This window comes from Ipomoea nil, unplaced genomic scaffold (assembly GCF_001879475.1).
Source record: "Ipomoea nil cultivar Tokyo-kokei standard unplaced genomic scaffold, Asagao_1.1 scaffold3084, whole genome shotgun sequence".
Taxonomy (NCBI): Eukaryota; Viridiplantae; Streptophyta; class Magnoliopsida; order Solanales; family Convolvulaceae; genus Ipomoea; species Ipomoea nil.
The window spans coordinates 1,150,826-1,169,365 of NW_017619512.1; the positions used below are offsets into that span (position 1 = coordinate 1,150,826).

At 38.8% G+C, this 18,540-nt stretch overlaps 1 protein-coding gene across 2 annotated transcripts; it reads right to left on the reverse strand.

The window, feature by feature from the left end:
* Positions 1 to 7,180: 7,180 nt before the first annotated feature.
* LOC109165994 (probable linoleate 9S-lipoxygenase 5) lies at positions 7,181 to 15,485 on the reverse strand. Of its 2 annotated transcripts, XM_019314876.1 has the most exons (10): positions 15,373 to 15,485; positions 14,966 to 15,196; positions 13,920 to 14,209; positions 12,560 to 12,800; positions 12,118 to 12,456; positions 10,377 to 10,462; positions 10,170 to 10,277; positions 9,589 to 9,893; positions 8,620 to 8,883; positions 7,282 to 8,050 (listed from the first exon to the last, which is right to left on the reverse strand). In XM_019314876.1, exons 2-10 carry the CDS (start codon positions 15,186 to 15,188, stop codon positions 7,282 to 7,284), a joined length of 2,625 nt encoding a protein of 874 aa, XP_019170421.1. In that variant the 5' UTR covers positions 15,189 to 15,196; positions 15,373 to 15,485. The 2 variants fall into 2 exon arrangements, with proteins under 2 accessions (XP_019170420.1, XP_019170421.1); XM_019314875.1 differs by lacking the exon at positions 15,373 to 15,485 and having other exon boundaries at positions 7,181 to 8,050; positions 14,966 to 15,357.
* Positions 15,486 to 18,540: the final 3,055 nt, after the last annotated feature.

Below are 18,540 nucleotides of genomic sequence, written 5' to 3' on the forward strand. Positions count from 1 at the left end.
TATGAATGGTGATTGGATGATGATGTGTTTTTGGAATTGAGAAGTGATCTGTGACCTTAAAATGCGTACTCCTTATGATGATATCTCTACTTAACTGTTTAATATTGTTTATTGTGCTTGTCCCTATTTGCTGAGTCTATTCCCGGCTTTAAAAATAGTGTCTCTTAAGTATATATCTTTCTGCTTCAAAATGGTTTTCGTATATATATATATATATATATATATATATATATATATATATATATATATATATATATATATATATATATATATATATATATATATATATATATTATATTTCAACGCGTTGGAGTGGGTTACCAGCATCTCTCGCTGAATAGATATATTTGGCTTTCAGGCACGGATGAGTAGACACTGGAGTGCGCTAGAGATTGGAAGCGTAGAGTAGATAGTTCCCTTTCGGCCTGCGTGTCATGCTTATGTATTGACATTATTAAGGATTTTAGATAGTTAGCCTGTGCACCTGAGTTTTCTAGCTCAGGTGTGGCATAGCACCCCATACTCTTATATTATACTTCTGGGAATTAATGAGAATTTACCTTTATTATATAAGTCTTAAAAGTTGAAAAATTTCGGGGTGTTACACCCGATGCTATTTCGATCAGTCTGGGAGAAATGGTTCGAGCTGAAGCCTGTGATCATTCAAGTATTCGGCACGGTTGGGATACAACGCGTCCACACCAGGCTACGAAGATCACCGCTCATTTAACGGCCCAATGGGCCCACCAAACACGTGTCGCACTCCCATGACCACGAGATCCAAGTCAAGTTTCTCGAAACATCGAACCGTTTTCCCGCCTACATTTCCAATAAATAGGGCATTTAAAAGGGCCTAGATCTCCAAACACGATCTGCTATCCTTTATCCGCTAACACAAATCGTTAACTGTTGATTGTCAAACAAGGCCTATATCGTAATACAAGTTTAATCCAAATATTGGATATTGAAATTTCAAATATATTAGATTTCAAAGTAAAATTATATGTATACATTTTATACAAATCTAGGTCAAATTTAAGGTGTGTGATTTTCCTTCTTAAAGTGCTTGATTTTCCTTTTTAAGGTGCGTGGTTTTTGTGATGTGTGCTTATGGTGCGTTAGTTGTTGAAAACTTAAGTGCGTCACTCTAAAGCTTTCGGTGCATGATTTTCCTTCTTAAGGTGCGTGGTTTTCCTTCTTAAAGTGCGTGGTTTTCCTTCTTAAGATGCGTCAGTGGCTGAAACTTAAGGTGCATCGGCCTAAAGCATTAAGTGAGTGGTTTTCCTTCTTAAGGTGCGCGGTTTTTTGTGTTATGTGCTTAAGGTGCATCAATTGTTGAAATCTTAAGTGCGCCATCTAAAGTTTAGTGCGTGATTTTCCTTCTTAAGGTGGGTGGTTTTTCTTCTTACGGTGCGTGGTTTGTGTGCTTAAGGTGCGACAGCTGTCGAAACTTAAGGTGCGTCAACCTAAAGCTTTAGGTGCGTTGTTTCCTTCTTAAGGGTGGGTCAACTTAAAGATTTAGGTGCGTGATTTTCCTTCTTAAGGTGCATTGTTTTCCTTCTTAAGGTGCTTTGTTTTCTTTGTTAATGTGCATTCTTTTTCTTCCTAATGTGCGTCATTTTTAGAGTTTTTTCATTCAACAGTACTGTGAGTTTTTCAGTTTTGGTTCCCAAATTCAATGTGATCTAATTCGAAAAAAAAAATGATAGCAATATAATAACAAATGGTAGAGTTGTTATATTTGGACTAAACATGAAGAAGATGGATGTAGGACGCGCATTTTTTAAAAAATTTTCATTGATCTAGATTTGATCAACGGCTCAGATCTAACCCCATTTTTCACCTGAGAGCATCACCGCACCAGAACTTATCCTTATATATATATATATATATATATATATATATATATATATATATATATATATATATATATATATATATATATATATATATATATATATATATAGAGTTAATACCAGCCAAGGTCCTCCGAATTTAGTTGTTTGATCACATATAGTCCTAAACTTTCAATTTACCACATGTGGTCCTCCGACTTTCAAAATCTTACCTTCTGTGATCCTTCCGTTAGTTTATTCTGTTTGTGCATTGTCAACCAGGATAGAATTGTACTTTCTCTTTGTTTATTCACTTTTATCAGAAAAGGGGGTGGTTTATCAAAGCAAAGCCAAGCGGAGAGAGCAATCAGTGAAAGATACAAGTCCGTATTTGAATGAATAATTTATTACAATTCTAATATTACTGCTGTAATTGTGATTTTGTTTGTTCTGATCTAATTTTGTACTGTGCCCATTTAATTTATTTACAGACGAAAAAGATGAAAATCGAATTTGAAGAGAGGCAAAAGCAACAGGGGGGGATTTTGGTTGCGGCAATCGAAGAAAGGGTGATGAAGAAAGGAAAAAGACGATCAAATTGAGAGATTAGGGAAACTGAATTTGGCCCTCCAAGAAAGGATGAAGAGCCTCTACGTAGAGAACCAGCTATGGAGAGACCTAGCGCAAACCAATGAAGCCACCGCCAATTCTCTCCGCTCAAACTTGGAACAAGTCCTGGCCCACGTCAGCGACGAGCACATCTCTGACGGCCGAGGTGCGGTGGAGGGAGACGCCGAGTTCTGCTGCGACAGCAATCACGTGGAGGAGGAAGGGGTGAGGAGTTGCCGGAACTAGGGACTGTCGCGCCGGCGCCGGAAAACAGCGACGTGAGGAGGATTTGCCGGCGGTGGGGAAAGAGAGTCCAGCGTGCTGCTGTTTCCATGTAGGCATATGTGTCTCTGCTCAACGTGTGGGTCTACCATGTTTCACAACTGGCTCGTTGGCCGTTGCAGCGGAATACGGCGGAGGAAAGAGGGGAATTGCGTACCAACGGTGGCAAGGGCCGACAAAGGGTAATAAACAATAAAAATGAATAAATAAAGAAAAATTACAATTATACCCTTGGTTTACACGGTGCAAACGGAATAAATTAACGGAAGGACCGCTGAAGGTAAGATTTTGAAAGTCAGAGGACCACAGGTGGTAAATTGAAAGTTTAGGACTATATATGGCCAAACCATCAAACTCGGAGGACCTTAGCTGGTATTTACTCTCTCTCTCTCTCTCTCTCTCTCTATATATATATATATATATATATATATATATATATATATATATATATATATATATATATATATATATATATATATATATATATATATATATATATGCATTTGTGTATTTCATTGTGGTGCATTTATTACAAAATGCTACGGCCCAAATGGCACACATAATAGAAATTATTACGAGATTGTATTATAAAGTATCCCAAAAGGCTCAGATAATAGAAACTATTACAAGATTGTATTACAATGAGAAGCCCAATCAGATGGGTCTACAAGAGAAAGTAACGCAAATTATGCCATGGAATCGTGTTCACCGAGAATGGTGAACACAAGGCAAAACGACGTCGTTTTTAGGCAAAAAAAAAAAAATTCGCGGATGTGGAGTTAACGGCGCGCGTTTGATCAAATTATGAATTTTCTGTTATGAGATTATGAATTTTATGAAAATTCATAATCTCATAACAGAAAATTCATAATCGCATAACAGTAAATTCATAATCTCACAACTGAAAATTCATAATCTCATAACAGAAAATTCATAATCTTATAACAGAAAATTCATAATCTCATGGTTCCAAAGTGAATGTGTAGGCATGGTTCCAAAGTGAATGTGCAGGCATGGATTCATAATTTATGAATGTCCGTGATTTCGGACGGGAATATGTAGGCATGGTTCCAAAGTGAATGTGCATGCATGAATTCATAATTTATGAATGTCCGAAATTATGAATGTAATGAAAATTCATAATCTCATAACAGAAAATTCATAATCTCATAACTGAAAATTCATAATCTCATGGTTCCAAAGTGAATGTGTAGGCATGGTTCCAAAGTAAATGTGCAGGCATGGATTCATAATTTATGAATGTCCGTGATTTCGGACGGGAATGTGTAGGCATGGTTCCAAAGTGAATGTGCAGGCATGAATTCATAATTTATGAATGTCCGAAATCTTTGTTCACCTCAAATTAAGGTGAAACCGCAAAATGTGAAAATAAAGAAGAAAAGTCACGCAATTAATTTAAAAAAAAAAAAAAAAAAAGATAACGGTGTACTAACACTGTTGGAACCGTGTTCACCATGAATGGTGAACACGGTTCCATGGCATAACGTCTGAGAAAGTAAGGGATATGCCTGGAAGAAACTAGGACGCTTGGCAACCTAGAAGAAAAAGGAATCTTGGTTGACAACTCGAGCTTATCAACCAGGACAGTTGGAAGAAAAAGAGAAGAGATAAAGCATAATAGCAAACAAAGTATTGTATCTCTTTAGAAAAATCTATGTAAAACAAAATAAAGTAATGTAGTCTACTATAGTCTTTACGACTTTGTAAATATTAAAATACATATCTTACCCTTGAGGTTATCTATATAAGGAGCCTCTATGTAGATTGTAAGGGATCATCAGAAGCAATCTAAATAAGTTTTATTTGTACCTCTCCTGGCTCTTATAGCTAAATCTTTCTTTCTCTCTATAACCAAACCCAAACTTAAAAGACATAACAAGAAGAAGTATAGTTGTAGACTATTTTTGAGCAGTTATAAAAATTAGATAAATATCAATTATTATATCTTTAGAACTAGAAAAAAAAATTTTAAGTCCTTTGGAGCCTAGCCAATTTCCCGTTGAAATCAATGAAGTTTAAGGGAGTTCATGGCAGGGCAAGAGGAGGATTTCGGTGACCTAGCAACAAGGGTATAATTTCTCATCTCTTATATATTTTTGTTGAGATTAACATGAACAAATAACAATAACAATGGCAGAAAGGTAAGAAGACAAGATTTACATGGTTCGGCAATGTGCCTACATCCACGGGAGTGAAACAATTCTTATATTCATAGTGATGGTAATGGTGGTGACACAACCCCTTAGGGATACAACCAATATATTTATAGACATCTAATCCCTGTACAATAGGTCGACCCGTTTCACTCGTACTCTTAGTGTGAGACAAACTCATATTCCTAATCCATATATGAGACTAACTCAACAATCTCCACATTGACGAATATGCTCTTTAGGAGAAAAGATAACTCAACAAATCTCCACCTTGACGAATATGCTCTTAAGGAGAAAAGACTTATCTCACCATCTCCACCTTCTTATATATGCCCTTTAGGAGAAAAGACTATCTCCACCTTGACGAATATGCTCTTTAGGAGAAAAAGATAACTCAACAAATCTCCACCTTGGCAAATATGTCCTTTAGGAGAAAAGATTTATCTCACAATCTCCACCTTCAAAAATATGCGCTTTAGGAGTAAAAGACTTATCTCACATATACACATGGGTAGGAACAACCATGTTCATCCCAACTAGCTAGCCATATGCACCGCGCCGCATCAAACGTTTTCCAGCATGTACACGAACCTCTTTGTCCCAAGCCATTCGCCCCTCAGCCGTCGACCTGTTATACCAGCCGCGACTCATGATTACTGTCCCGTTTAGCTTACCTCCTGCATCTGGCCCATACCAGGTCCATATCCCCTCCTGGTATCCACGTTGCCCAACACAACAGCGCCTTCCAAAGTTACACTAAACTCGCGTGCCTTGCCCAATGCTCCACTAACCAGCAGTTGCCACTGGTCAGCAACACGCACCGTGCAACATAAAATGTTTCCCCGTGCATGTTCACGAACTGCTTCGTCTTGAAGCATCCGCTCGTACCAACCGTGACTCATGCCAAGCCCGGCCCATACCAGCCGTGACTCATGACAAGCCCAGCCCATAGCTATACCACCCGTGACTCATGACAAGACCGACCCATACCAGGTCCGCGACCCCTCCTGGTATCCGCACTGCCCAACACTACAACGCCCCTCAGCCGCCTTCTCATCTAGCATCTAGAAACATCCAACAAGTCCATACAATGTTCGATCTTGTTATTAGTAACTGCTAGAACATCACCTTCACTATAATAAGAGTCATCTGCAAGTAGCACGTCCATAGCTTCTTACTTCTTCAACTCCTCCCAATCAGCCTCTTCCAGATTAGCTGGTTTTTCTGCCTTCAAGGTTTTCAGAAGGCCATGTTGTGCCAACAAATCCTTTACCCTAGATTGCCATAACCCAAAATTTCCTGTACCATCAAATTTTGTACTGAAAATCTCAACAGTGCTCTGATACCAATTGTTGAGATTAACATGAACAAATAACAATAACAATGGCAGAAAGGTAAGAAGACAAGATTTACGTGGTTCGGTAATGTGCCTACATCCACGGGAGTGAAACAATTCTTATATTCATAGTGATGGTAATGGTGGTGACACATCCCTTAGGGATACAACCAATATATTTATAGGCATCTAATCCCTGTACAATAGGTGTTTCACTCCTACTCCTAGTATGAGACAAACTCATATTTTTAATCCATATATGAGACAAACTCAACAATTTTAATGATTGTCCAATTATAGTTTATAATTTATTTTCTGAATGGTATGTTTATATAGAATTTTGGTAATGGTTATAAGGATTACATAAAAGAAAAAATCGTATGGATAATTTAAATTTTGTTCTTAAATATATAAACATGTTGCATGAGATTATGATAGTAATAAGTAATACGGAGTATGATACAACGTAATACATATAAATGAATTAATAAATATGATTATAAATTACTACCTCCAACTTCTGCCAGGTCCATAAAAGATCATAAAACACTTGACACGGAATAGAAAGATCCTTAAACACCTGACACGGAATGGTATTAAAGCCTGAAAAGGGGGAAATGATCATGAAAGGACAAATACCATGATAAAAAGAGACACTGGAGATATAGTTCAGAGAAAACTGAGAGAGAGGAAAATAGTTCAGTGTTTTCTCAACAAAACTAATTATATGTTTTTTGACTGAAGCATAAACTGCATAATAGAAAAAAAAGTTAAGAACATAAAATAAAAAAGATAGAGAAATAAGACAGTATAAACAAATTATAGATGAATGTTAATTAATTTCAAATAGATAAATTAATATTATAAAAATTGAATTAAAAATATAATAATTTCATACCAGTTCCTTAACTAAACCAATACATAAAATGGGACAGGAAAGTAGAAACTAAGAACCAATTACAATGACTTTTGGTATACATAAATGGGAATGAATTGAAGAATAAAGTAATGTTGTATGATTTGAAGTTGGCTGGGCCTGGGGAGTTCATATTGAGATACTGTTGGGAATTCCCTTGCCAGTGAGTCCACCAATCTTGCTGTAATCGGAGGCATTCGGGTATAGTAAAGTATAAGGCACCTTCACAGCTCCAAATCGATTCATCAACCTCGGGTCGCAGTTTCTTTCCAATATCCTCCCTTCAATCTGAACCAACTTGTCATGAAATCTCTGAAACGCTTCTCGCGGTTCCTCGTCCGAAGTCCAGTGGGGGGTGTCTCTTTGCCCGAGGTAGATTTCGTCACTGGAATGCCGGGACAGTATCTCTATAAGAGAAACCCCCAGAAGGGTCTGCAACTGGGGCGTGATGGTTTTGAGGAAGGCGAGGTCCGGGTTGGAGTGGAGCTCGGCGTGCTCCGGCGTGCCTTGCTCCGGCATGAACCGGCGGCTCACGGTGGGGCGATTTGGGAGGTAGCCTGCGTAGGGGTATTGGCCGAAGTTAACCGCGGCATGAAGAGCAGAAGCTACCCATATGATGATGGTGCAGGTTTGGATGAGTTGGGGTCGAGTTTGCATTTGCGGCCACCATGCCTCATCTTTCAAGTCGCCATGGCCTACTTCCCGAATCTCCGTCCACCATGACTGGAGCTCATAGTCACATTGGACCATGTAATCTGAGTGGTAATACAAGCGGCAATATTCTTCCACCCAGGCTTCAATTGCAGCCCAGACTTCAAGACCGTCAACGGCGAAAGGATAATCTTCTATTAGAAGCCGAAGGCCATGAGGTTGGGTTGAATCTGTTACTGCCACTCCTCTGCAGATCAGACAGAAAAGAGTTATAATTTAATATAATTAAAACAAGCTAAGCTAAGGAAATTCCCATTAGTGATTTTTAAGAGTTTTTTTTTTGCAGGTGGAAAGAACCAAACTATGATTTTTATATTAATGGGGAACATGGTTTTTAGGTGGATTTTACTCCTGCAAATAGTGGTTTTTAGTAGGGCCTAAACCACATCTAGTGAGGATGTTCTAATATTACAAGGCCGTCGTATGTTGGGTGGAGGCTACTAAGGGACCAAGTCCAACAATTGGTGGCTAGGGGATTGTCGTACATGTTGGGTGGAGGCTAGTAAGGAACAGAGTCCAACAATTGTTGATTAGGGAATTGTTAGGTGGAAACTGATGAAGGGTCAAGTCCAATACCCTACATCTCAAAAATGTGGTAGTTGGTATATAAAGAAATAAAGTTGCTAGAACTTGCCAGGTTAGGGGTGGTAATAATTGTGCAGGGAATTATTTAATAAAGGGTCAAATCCATCACTTGATTCTAAGAGTGTATGCATGGTCTAATAATATAAATTAGATAGGTTGTAGATAGCTGACCTCTTGAGGAGATCAGTAGGGAAAGCGTGGTCAGTGAAGACCCAGGTTTTGTAAATGAATGATGACATCTCCATTGCATACTTTGCTGGGAAGACAGTGAGCTCTAGTACTCCACCAGCATTGATCAGGATCTGGCGAGCCAATGCATTTATGTACATTGTATCTCGGAAGTGGGGTTGTAGAAGTTTATGTATCGGATGAACCACGCTTAGTTGTCTATATGTGGCAATCACGAATGGCTCTATCACCGCATGGGTATTCAACCTGCATCCATGCATTTCATCTCATCATCATCAAAATATTAAATTACAGCAATCACTGATATGTAGATAGATTCAAATATCTGATTGCTGTCGATTGTGTTGGGTGGAAGTCAGTGAAGTGTCAAGTCCAGCAATTAGTGGCTAAGGAATTGTTAGGCAAAGGTCAGTGAAAGGCTAAGTCCAGCAATTGGCGACTAAGGGATTGATGGACGGTGGCTAGTAAAGGGTCAAGTTCAGAAATTGGTGACTAAGGGATTGATGAGCGGCCGTCGTTGAAGGGCCAAGTCCAACAATTGGTGGTTAATAAGGGATTTTTAAGCGAAAGCCAAGACTAAATCCAATAATTGATGGCTAAATGATTTTTGGGTGGAGGCCAGTGCAGGACCAAATCTAGCACCTTGCCTCTAAATAATGTGGTGGTATATAAAGAATAAAATTGCACATTTGGTCTGACTCTGATATCAAATTGAAGCATGTGCTCCATCTCAACTAAGAGTCTAAGCTGATAGTTAGATTGCACATTAATGGCTATATGCTCAACACTATGAGCTATAAAAATTTGTGCGTAGTAGTAAGTGCTTGATTCTAATAAGTGATATCTGAGCCAGGTAATTAAGACTAGCAGGTGCTAGGGGATTGTGCCAAAATTGTGATCACTTTTGAAATAGTGATAAGCGTTTGATCCTAATAAATTGTGTGTCCTCACCAGTGGCTAATGAGTTGATGGTAGCCGGAATCATTTACAGATGCATAAGCTTTAGCCAGCTGCCACACGGAGCCCTCAATGCCGTGATGAGCTGGAGTGAATACTTGGCTTGTGGCGCCATGCCTATCTCCTTGTGGATGTGGGAGGCTCAACTCGATTGCCAGGGGCTTCAGTGTACCATCATCTTTGAGAAAAATGAGAGTTCTGGTGGCGTAAGTTTTTGTGGTTGTCGTGTTGATCCGCCTCAGGTATGGCATCAGTGCATCATGATGATCTAAGATGAATAGCCTGTTCTCTAAAATTGCCTGTATGTCACACTTTACTGATCAGATCATTTATGGCAAATTAATTGGCTGGCCGGTTCAATCTTCTTTTCCCAAAAGATTGAATCCCAATCTCAATCCCAAGAGTTCACACCCCGGCTCTACAGAGCATTTAGGAGGATGTAAATCATGTGACTTAATGGCTCAACAAACATAGCTAAATGTCGGTGCCCACAATCTTTGTTACATGTTTTGACATAAAACAATATGTATAATCTCTTTTAATTTGATGTAGTGAAAGAGATGAGGAGTACGTACTTCATCCACACTTAGCCCATCCATCCTATTCTCGACGTGTTCCCTTGTGATTGTACTGTTCTGCATGCCATATACTTGTGGATCTAACTTGCTAGTTGGTGGAAATTCCTGATAAATCAGAGATTGATAAGTCAATTAATTATATTTCTTCCTTAGTTTAGAAGAACATATTATCTTGTATAATAATTTTTTTTTAATGTATTTTACCTGGAGGCGTTGGATGACAACAGGGTTAACTCCAGCCAGCATTTCCCGTCCAAATTCTTCATCAGTCCTCCAAGCAGATCTGTTCTCTGCAATGATCCCACAACACAAATTAAAGAAACAGGATAACCTCAGCCAAAACTGACAAGAGATTCATATTTTGTAATCACAAAATCAGGAGTTTGATTTCTTGTCCCCATGGTTTGAGCATGTAAATTATGAGTAACCTAACTAATCTACTTCATTGACTTTTTGCTGACTAGGTCACAAGACAAAATTTACCTACACCCGAAAAGGTTATCAGATTTCCCTCGTCATCCAAAAATTAAAGAAACAAGGTAACCCCATGACAAGATATTCACATCTGTAATCACAAGGTAAGGAGTTTGAATCCTTGCCCCCATGGTCTGAGCATGTCAGCTACGGATAACCTAGACTGGTTTAGTTTCTTTGTCCTTTGCTGATTAGGGTCACTAAGAGAATTTACACCAGCGCATCAAACTGAGTTTTTAGAACAGTAAGGGGATTCATAGCTGATGTGAGGAAGTAGTTCAAAGCAAAATAATCCTCTTGCAACAACCAATATGGCAGAGAAAAAAAAAAAACACAACTCCGGATGCGCGTTAGGCACACTTCGCACCCACAGCGGGCGCGTCAGAGTAGCCGCCAGCTGGCGACCACTCTAACTTTTGAAACACTTTTTGTTTTTTTTTTTGTTTTTTTTTTTGTTTTTTTTTTTTTTTTTTGTTTTTCACCCACTTTTTTTTTTTTTTTTTTTTTTTTTTTTTTTTTTTTATCTCTTTCCTAATCACACTTACAAAATTCCCTCAAAAACCGCAATGGGGATCAACTACTAAGGATGCTCTAAGGGGATTTACCTACTACAAAAAGGGTTATCAGGTTTCCCTCGTCATCCAAAAATTAAAGAAACAAGGTAACCCCAGCCAAAGATAACAAGAGAGGAGTTCAAATCTTTGTCCCCATGGTTTGAGCAGTTCAGTTACGGGTAACCTAGGTTGATTTATTTCCTTGGTCCTTTGTCGATTAGAATCACAAGGCGAGATTTACCTACACTCGAAAGGATTGTGGGGTTTCCCGCGTCATCTAAAAAGAGTTAATTCCAGCAATGATCCTCCGACTATATTGGTTTTCTAAAATTAGTCCCCGACTTTTAATTTGGACACTTTAGGTCCCATGACTTTCAATTTCTTTTCAATTGAGGTCTTTTCGTCAGAATACGGTTAATTGCACTTTAAATGAAGGGGTAAACTCGTCCTTTCACCTGCCTATGTATTATTCTTCGAATTTCGCTGTTATACCTTATAAACATCTCAATAATGGAGGAATGCACACATGAGCAGTCAGCAAATGGGGAACGACGAGGAACATTCTAGGGCTTCGACTGAGATTATCTTCATATATATCGCGTATACAAGGGGAAAATACAAAGAATAATACATAGACAGGTGAAAGGATGAGTTTACCCTTTCATTTAAAGTTCAATTAACCGTATTTTGACGAAAGGACCTCAATTGGAAAGAAATTGAAAATTAATGAACCTAAAGTGGCCAAATTAAAAATCAGGGACTAATTTTAAAAAATCAATATAGTCGGAGGACCATTGCTAAAATTAACTCATCTAAAAATTAAAGGAACAGTTTCTTCACAATATATATAACCATCCGGTCGATCTGATAATATCTGAATTGAAGTGTTTTGGCCCAAAAACAGTAGAGTTGGGTACCTTTGATTACATCAGGAATGGGGAATTTGAGAAATCGTTCTCCGTCAGAGCGGACAAGTTCCTTGATGAGCTCCAATGAGACGCATTCTTTGAATCTATTTCCAGAGTTTCCATTAGGCAATTTAGCCCCTCCATCGTAGAGTTTGAGTATGTCCTCAAAGCTGTCAAACTCATTGATGGTTTTGTCAAATAGGGATGCAATTTCAGGGACAAGGACCTGCCCCAGTGATTTAACCGCATAGGCAAGGAAATCTGAAAACTTCACGTGATTGAATCGTTCATCTCGTGGAACATAAATGTCTAAACTCAGAAGTGCCAATCTGCTCTCTGTCTCAGGATCTGCACAACCATCAAATTAAATTGGGACTTTTTCTATTAAACTAACAACTCAACATAACATAACATATATGTTTGGTTAACTTGTTCAGATTATGATTCTAACCAGCTTTAGTTGGTGGACGGCCAGTTCTGCCCCGACGAGGATAGGGATAGTCCTTTGATCCACCAAGCACAGGCCTTGCGTAGTCCAAGCCCTTGTCAGGTTCTCCCAAATCATTATAGTATGCATAATCATAAACTCTGTCCCAATCCTTAAGCATACCGCGCCCGTTCCCACGAAGATTAACAAGTTCTTCATCTCTATACAGGATTAGTGGTTCTGGAGTGTTACATGGCAAGTATGTCTGCCCACAACACAACCATATATATATAAATTAACTGGCATTTTAATTTCAGCATGTATGTTCATCAAGTGATCCGAAAAAATGTATGTGAATCTACTTTACGTGCTCCATCAATTCAGTGGTAACAAAATTAAAGCCTCATAGAACTACCATTGTGCAACTTTATTTCCTAATAGCCACTAATTGCTGAACTTGGTTCCTTACCGCCTCCGTCCAATAATTCTCCTAGCCCCATTCGTCTAGCCAGATGGTGGACAAATTATTCCGCTAGGTCCACCTTGCAAGGTGAACCGGGGTTTAAAATATACAATTTACATACTGAATGTTTACAATTTTTATACAATAAATGTTAATAATTTACCTACACAATTTAAATATTAAATGTTCACAATCAAATTGTGAACATTTAGTATGTAAATGGTGAACATTCAGTATGTAAATTGTGTGTTTTGGACCCTGATCTACCTTGCAAGGTGGACCCGGGTCCATGGTATAACTATTCTCATATGGTGTTGAACTTGGCTCTTACCTGCCTCTGCCCAACAATCCCTTCTCAAACACGTGAAACCTAGTTCTAATATCACATGTTAGGATCAAGCGCTTACCATGCCAAAATCTATAGCTTGTAGCGAAAGCATAATTTTATATCCTTATACCACCACACATTTTTGAGAGCTAGGATGTTGAACTTGGCCTTTTATCAGCCTCCGCCGAACAATCTCCTAGCCACATGTAGTAATGTAGTATTGGACTTGATCCTTACTGGCCCAACAATTCTCTCCCAGTACTAACCTCAGCCCAACAATCCCCTCCCAGTACCAACCTCAGCCCAACAGTACCCTCTCAAACTTGTGACCTGGCTATAATATAACCTGTCAAGATCAAGCGCTTACCACACCAAAAGCTATAGCTCGTAGCGAAAACACAACTTTATTTTCCTTATTACGATGCCACATATTTTTGAAAGCTAAGATGTTGAACTTGGCCTTTTATCGGCCTATGCCCAACAATTTCTTAGCTACATGGTGCTAGACTTGCCCCAACAATCTTGCATTATTAGTGTACATATATATATTACTTTATTATTCAATGAGAGAGTCTGTAAAAGTATGTACCCACCTTATTTGCAAAGAACACACGGTTGTAGTTATAGTAATGAGCAGGATAAACCCAAGAATTGCAGACAAAATGGAGTGGACCGTGGCCAGGAACATCTTCCAGAATGAGGGTCTTGAGGTAAAACTGGCTGTGATGATTGTTTTTTATAATGAAAGCACCTGGAACTCCCATCCACTCATCCCATTCAAATGTAATGTCATATTCTGTATCTTCAGCTGTTACTGCAGTGAACTTGGAAAGCCACTTCTCAATGAATGCTGGTTTTCCCAACTTCCCTCTGTATCCATTTGCTACATATATATAAAACGTACGTACAGTGAATATATTGAAACCCATATCTTATCTTTGGAAACAAAGCTTCAATTATAAAAACAACCCTGTTTGGTAAAATAGTTAGCATATAGGTTAATTTTGGCTTATTTGACCACTATTAGTTGTTTGATTTGGTTTAAAAATCAATGGTTCTGTTTGGTAAATGGCGGTAAGCTGTTAGCTGTTAGCTGATTGAGTTAATTAGATGGTATAACTAGTTGATAACATTATTGATTGTAGAATGATGTTTGGTAAATTAGTTATTAGCTGATAGCTGTTTGGTATAATTTCTTTTCTCAAAAAGCTAATTGAAAAAGTTGTTTTAGGCAGCTTTTTGAAATTTAGCATTTCGACATTAGAAAAAGCTAATTAACCAAATACTTATATTGACTTTTTAATAAAGTCAAACAGTTAATAGTGGTCAAATAAGCCAAAATTGACCTGTAGGCGGACTATTTTACCAAACAGGGCAATATAAATGTTTGGGTAATTAACTTTTTGTACTCCAAATTACTTAAATTCAAAAAGCTGTTCAACCCAACTTTTTTAATTAACTTTTTGAGAAAATAAATTATATCAAACAGTTATCCGCTAACAGCTAATTTACCAAACACCTTTTCTACGATCAACTAATGTTATGAAACTAGTTATACTTTCTAATTAATTCAATCAGCTAACAGTTAACCGTCATTACCAAACAAGGCCGTTATAATATCACTTTAATTAGGGCGTACCAGGATCAGCATGAACAGCACTGACCAGCTGAAGAGAGATCCCTTTGCCAAACACCTCGTGAATTCGATCAACCAAGGCAGCCCCAACATCTTTCAAGTCCAGAACGTTCTTCTTCATCAACACCACTTTCCCTTTGATCTTGATGCCTCCATTATTGTTGCTCTTCTCTTTCGGCTCATCGTGGTTTTTGCCGCATATCATTTCCAGTACCCTCCCCAGCATCTCTGTGGAACATGGTGACAGGATCGCCATTGCGCCAAAAAAACAACAGAAACAAAGTCAGAACAACTAACAGTGTATAAACAAGAAATAATGTAGTTTAGTTTATGATATGATGGTTTGAAATGAAAGGAACTAATCCAGGAATGAGTTTTGTGGAAGCAAGGTATATGTCACCTGTACGTGGTAGACTTGGAAGATTCCTAGCTTGACCAAAGACTTTGATGATGAGTTGGAGATTTTGTGAATCAATGCAACATGTCTTGCAAGTATATATTTATTACTATGTATATGAACCCTTAATGGTGATCTTCAACAAAGTCCCAATCTTTATTAAAGAAAAAGTTAAAAAGCCCTTAGCTTGATTCCACTTAGCCAGTACACCAAGATGGGATGGCAACGCACTTTTCTTTCTAGCTATATATTTTGGAAATTTAGATTAAATTTTCATTTGTGAATTGTATATATATATATTAGATTTTTTATTTTTTCAGATCACTTGTTTTTATTAAATTGGAAGATACCCACACCCATGGGTATTTTCATTGATAATTTTAGTTATATGTTATCTAAAACTGGTAAATGAGAGATAATTTGTGACACTTCGAACATGGAAGCTAAGGAGGCAAAGATTTGAGTGTAAGAATGAATTTCACTCCATTATTACTCCTCCTTCGTCAGTCAACTTCAATGTCTACACACGTGGCTATACATACAAAGACAACGGAAGCTAGGTAGGGTATTGGTACAAGAAACAACAAGTACAATAATAGATAAGAATTAAGTGGTAGAGAGTTTTTTTTTTTTTTTAAATATTAAAGTTTCAACTCACCTAAATCGAATCACTTTATATCTGAGACTTAACAATAAACTTTACATTTTTTCGCAGAAAAAATTTAATCTAAGTCACTTTACCATTGAAAATAAGTCTTAAAAAAAATATTTACACTATATATATTGTTGAGCTTTAGAAGAATAAAATGTTTAAATCGCATATGCATGTATGATAAATAAATAAATAAATAAATAAAATAAAACAAAGTAAAAAAGAGAAAACGAACAAGTTGCAAGTAATGTCCAATCGTTTGGGTTTCATCTTCAAGAAAAAGAAAAAAATCATTTCTGTTAAATTAGGTAAGCCAACTCTAATGTTTGTAATTCTTGTACTCTCTTACGTAAGATTGGAATAAGGCTTGAAAGGCTTGTACTCTCTTATGTAAGATTCGAATAACAGCTTGAAATTCTTATACTCTCTTACGTAAGAGATTGGAGTAAGAGCTTTCTTTTATATATATATATATATATATATATATATATATATATATATATATATATATATATATATATATATATATATATATATATATATATATATATATATATATATATATATATATATATATATTGATGGATTATATGAATCCAGGGGTCCGGATTATACAACCCGTATATATGATTGAATATGACGAACGAATAATAAAATGATAAATATCGTATTAATTGAGTGTATAGTGCTATTACAGAGGTTCGGGACGCGTAATAACAATACAAGTGTTGTAAGAAAAGTAGAAGATGCTTGAATAGGAGACCGGGGGGTGTTTTTATATCCCCGGCCGGACCAGGCCCGGGAGGAGCCGCGGCCCGCACCGCAGGACTCGCTCGACGAGAGGACCCGGTCCTTGGCCGAGCACGGAGCTCGGCCAAGGTGCCGGCCACGGGCTCGGCCGAGCCCACGTGGCCGAGCCCGTGGGGGTCGGCTTGACGGCGAGCCGACCCCGGGGTGGTTCGTCACACCGTGTGCACAGTAGCCGGGGACCCCGTGATAGTAGCCGAGGACCCCGTGGTAGTAGTTGAGGACCCCGGGGAGGTAGACACTTCCATGGTCTGTCCGCCCGCATGCGTAGTCCACTCGGTGCCGGGTGTTATCCGCTCCATATTTCTTCGCTCCAGGTGTAACACCCCAAATTTTGAAGACTTTTAAAACTTATATAATAAAGGTAGAATCTCATTAAATCCCAAATTACGATACAAAGAGTACGGGGTGCTATGCCACACCTGAGCTTGGAGAACTCAGGTGCACAGGCTAACTAACTAATATCCTTAGTAAAGAGAATGCATAACATGGCACGCGGGCCGAAAGGGAAACTATCTACTTCTATGCTCCACGATTCTAGCGCGCTCCCGTGTCTACCCTTCTGTGCCTGAAAGCCAAATATATCTGTTCAGCAAGAGATGATGGTAACCCACTCCAACGCGTTGAAATACAATACGTATAGATATATACATAGTTATACGAAAAACCATTTCGAAGCATGAAGATATATCCTAAGAGACTCTAGCTTTCAAAACAGGGAATAGACTCAACAGATAGGGCTTAGCACAGACAATGGTCATAATCAAGCATATACAATTCATAAGCATAGGGAAGCAGGCAAGGCAGATAAAGATAAGCACAGTTAATATCCATAACCCAACATATACGATTCCCGGCACAAATCCCAAAGTCACCTCCCGAGACACTCATAACAACAACTCATCCATATCTCATCACATAGCACACTTTGTTGGCGCCACAGGACCAATCGCATGCCCATACATGAGGGTCAGCGCATATAGCTCTGACACGGACCCGCAACACCCTGCCTCGTATCGCAACACGGAGGGGTCGATCGCAACCGACCGATGAACCGCAGCTCATCATAGTTTGATCGCAACCAAACAGTGGACCGCAGCCCAAGAGTATGTCATCTGACCGCAGCCAGGAAAATGAACCACAACTCATGTAGAAACGTTTGATCGCAACCAAACGGTGGACCGCAACCCTATATAATATTTATATACCTGACCGATCGCAACCGGCCTGGTTAACAGTTAGTATGGTTCTCAACCCATCCAACTGCCCGTATAGCCAATTTGATCGCAACCAAATTGGGGTATCATGCACACATAACACATAACAAGCACATGCAACCCACATTAACACATTGGGAAGGGGGAGAAATCGTATAAAGAAACCTATGCGTGGTCATCCACAACTAACAATAGTCCTAAGGGGTTCATACTTCTTACACCTAGGCCAACGGGATACCAATTCAACTAGCATGCAATATACGAGACTCCTTCAACCTACGAATGGCATCCGAACATCAAACTAGACATAGGCACGATGGGAGGGGTCCGTTGGGACACCACGGGGGTCGGGGGAACATCAAACGGGGAAGCCAAAATCCCGGGTTGGGGTGATTTCCAGCGGGTGGCCGGTGGGTGAGGGTTCACCCGCCGGCGTTAACTATTCCGGGCAGCGGGTGCCCGGCAGGCAGCTGCCCGCCCGCCGGCTGCCCGCTGCCGGAACTGC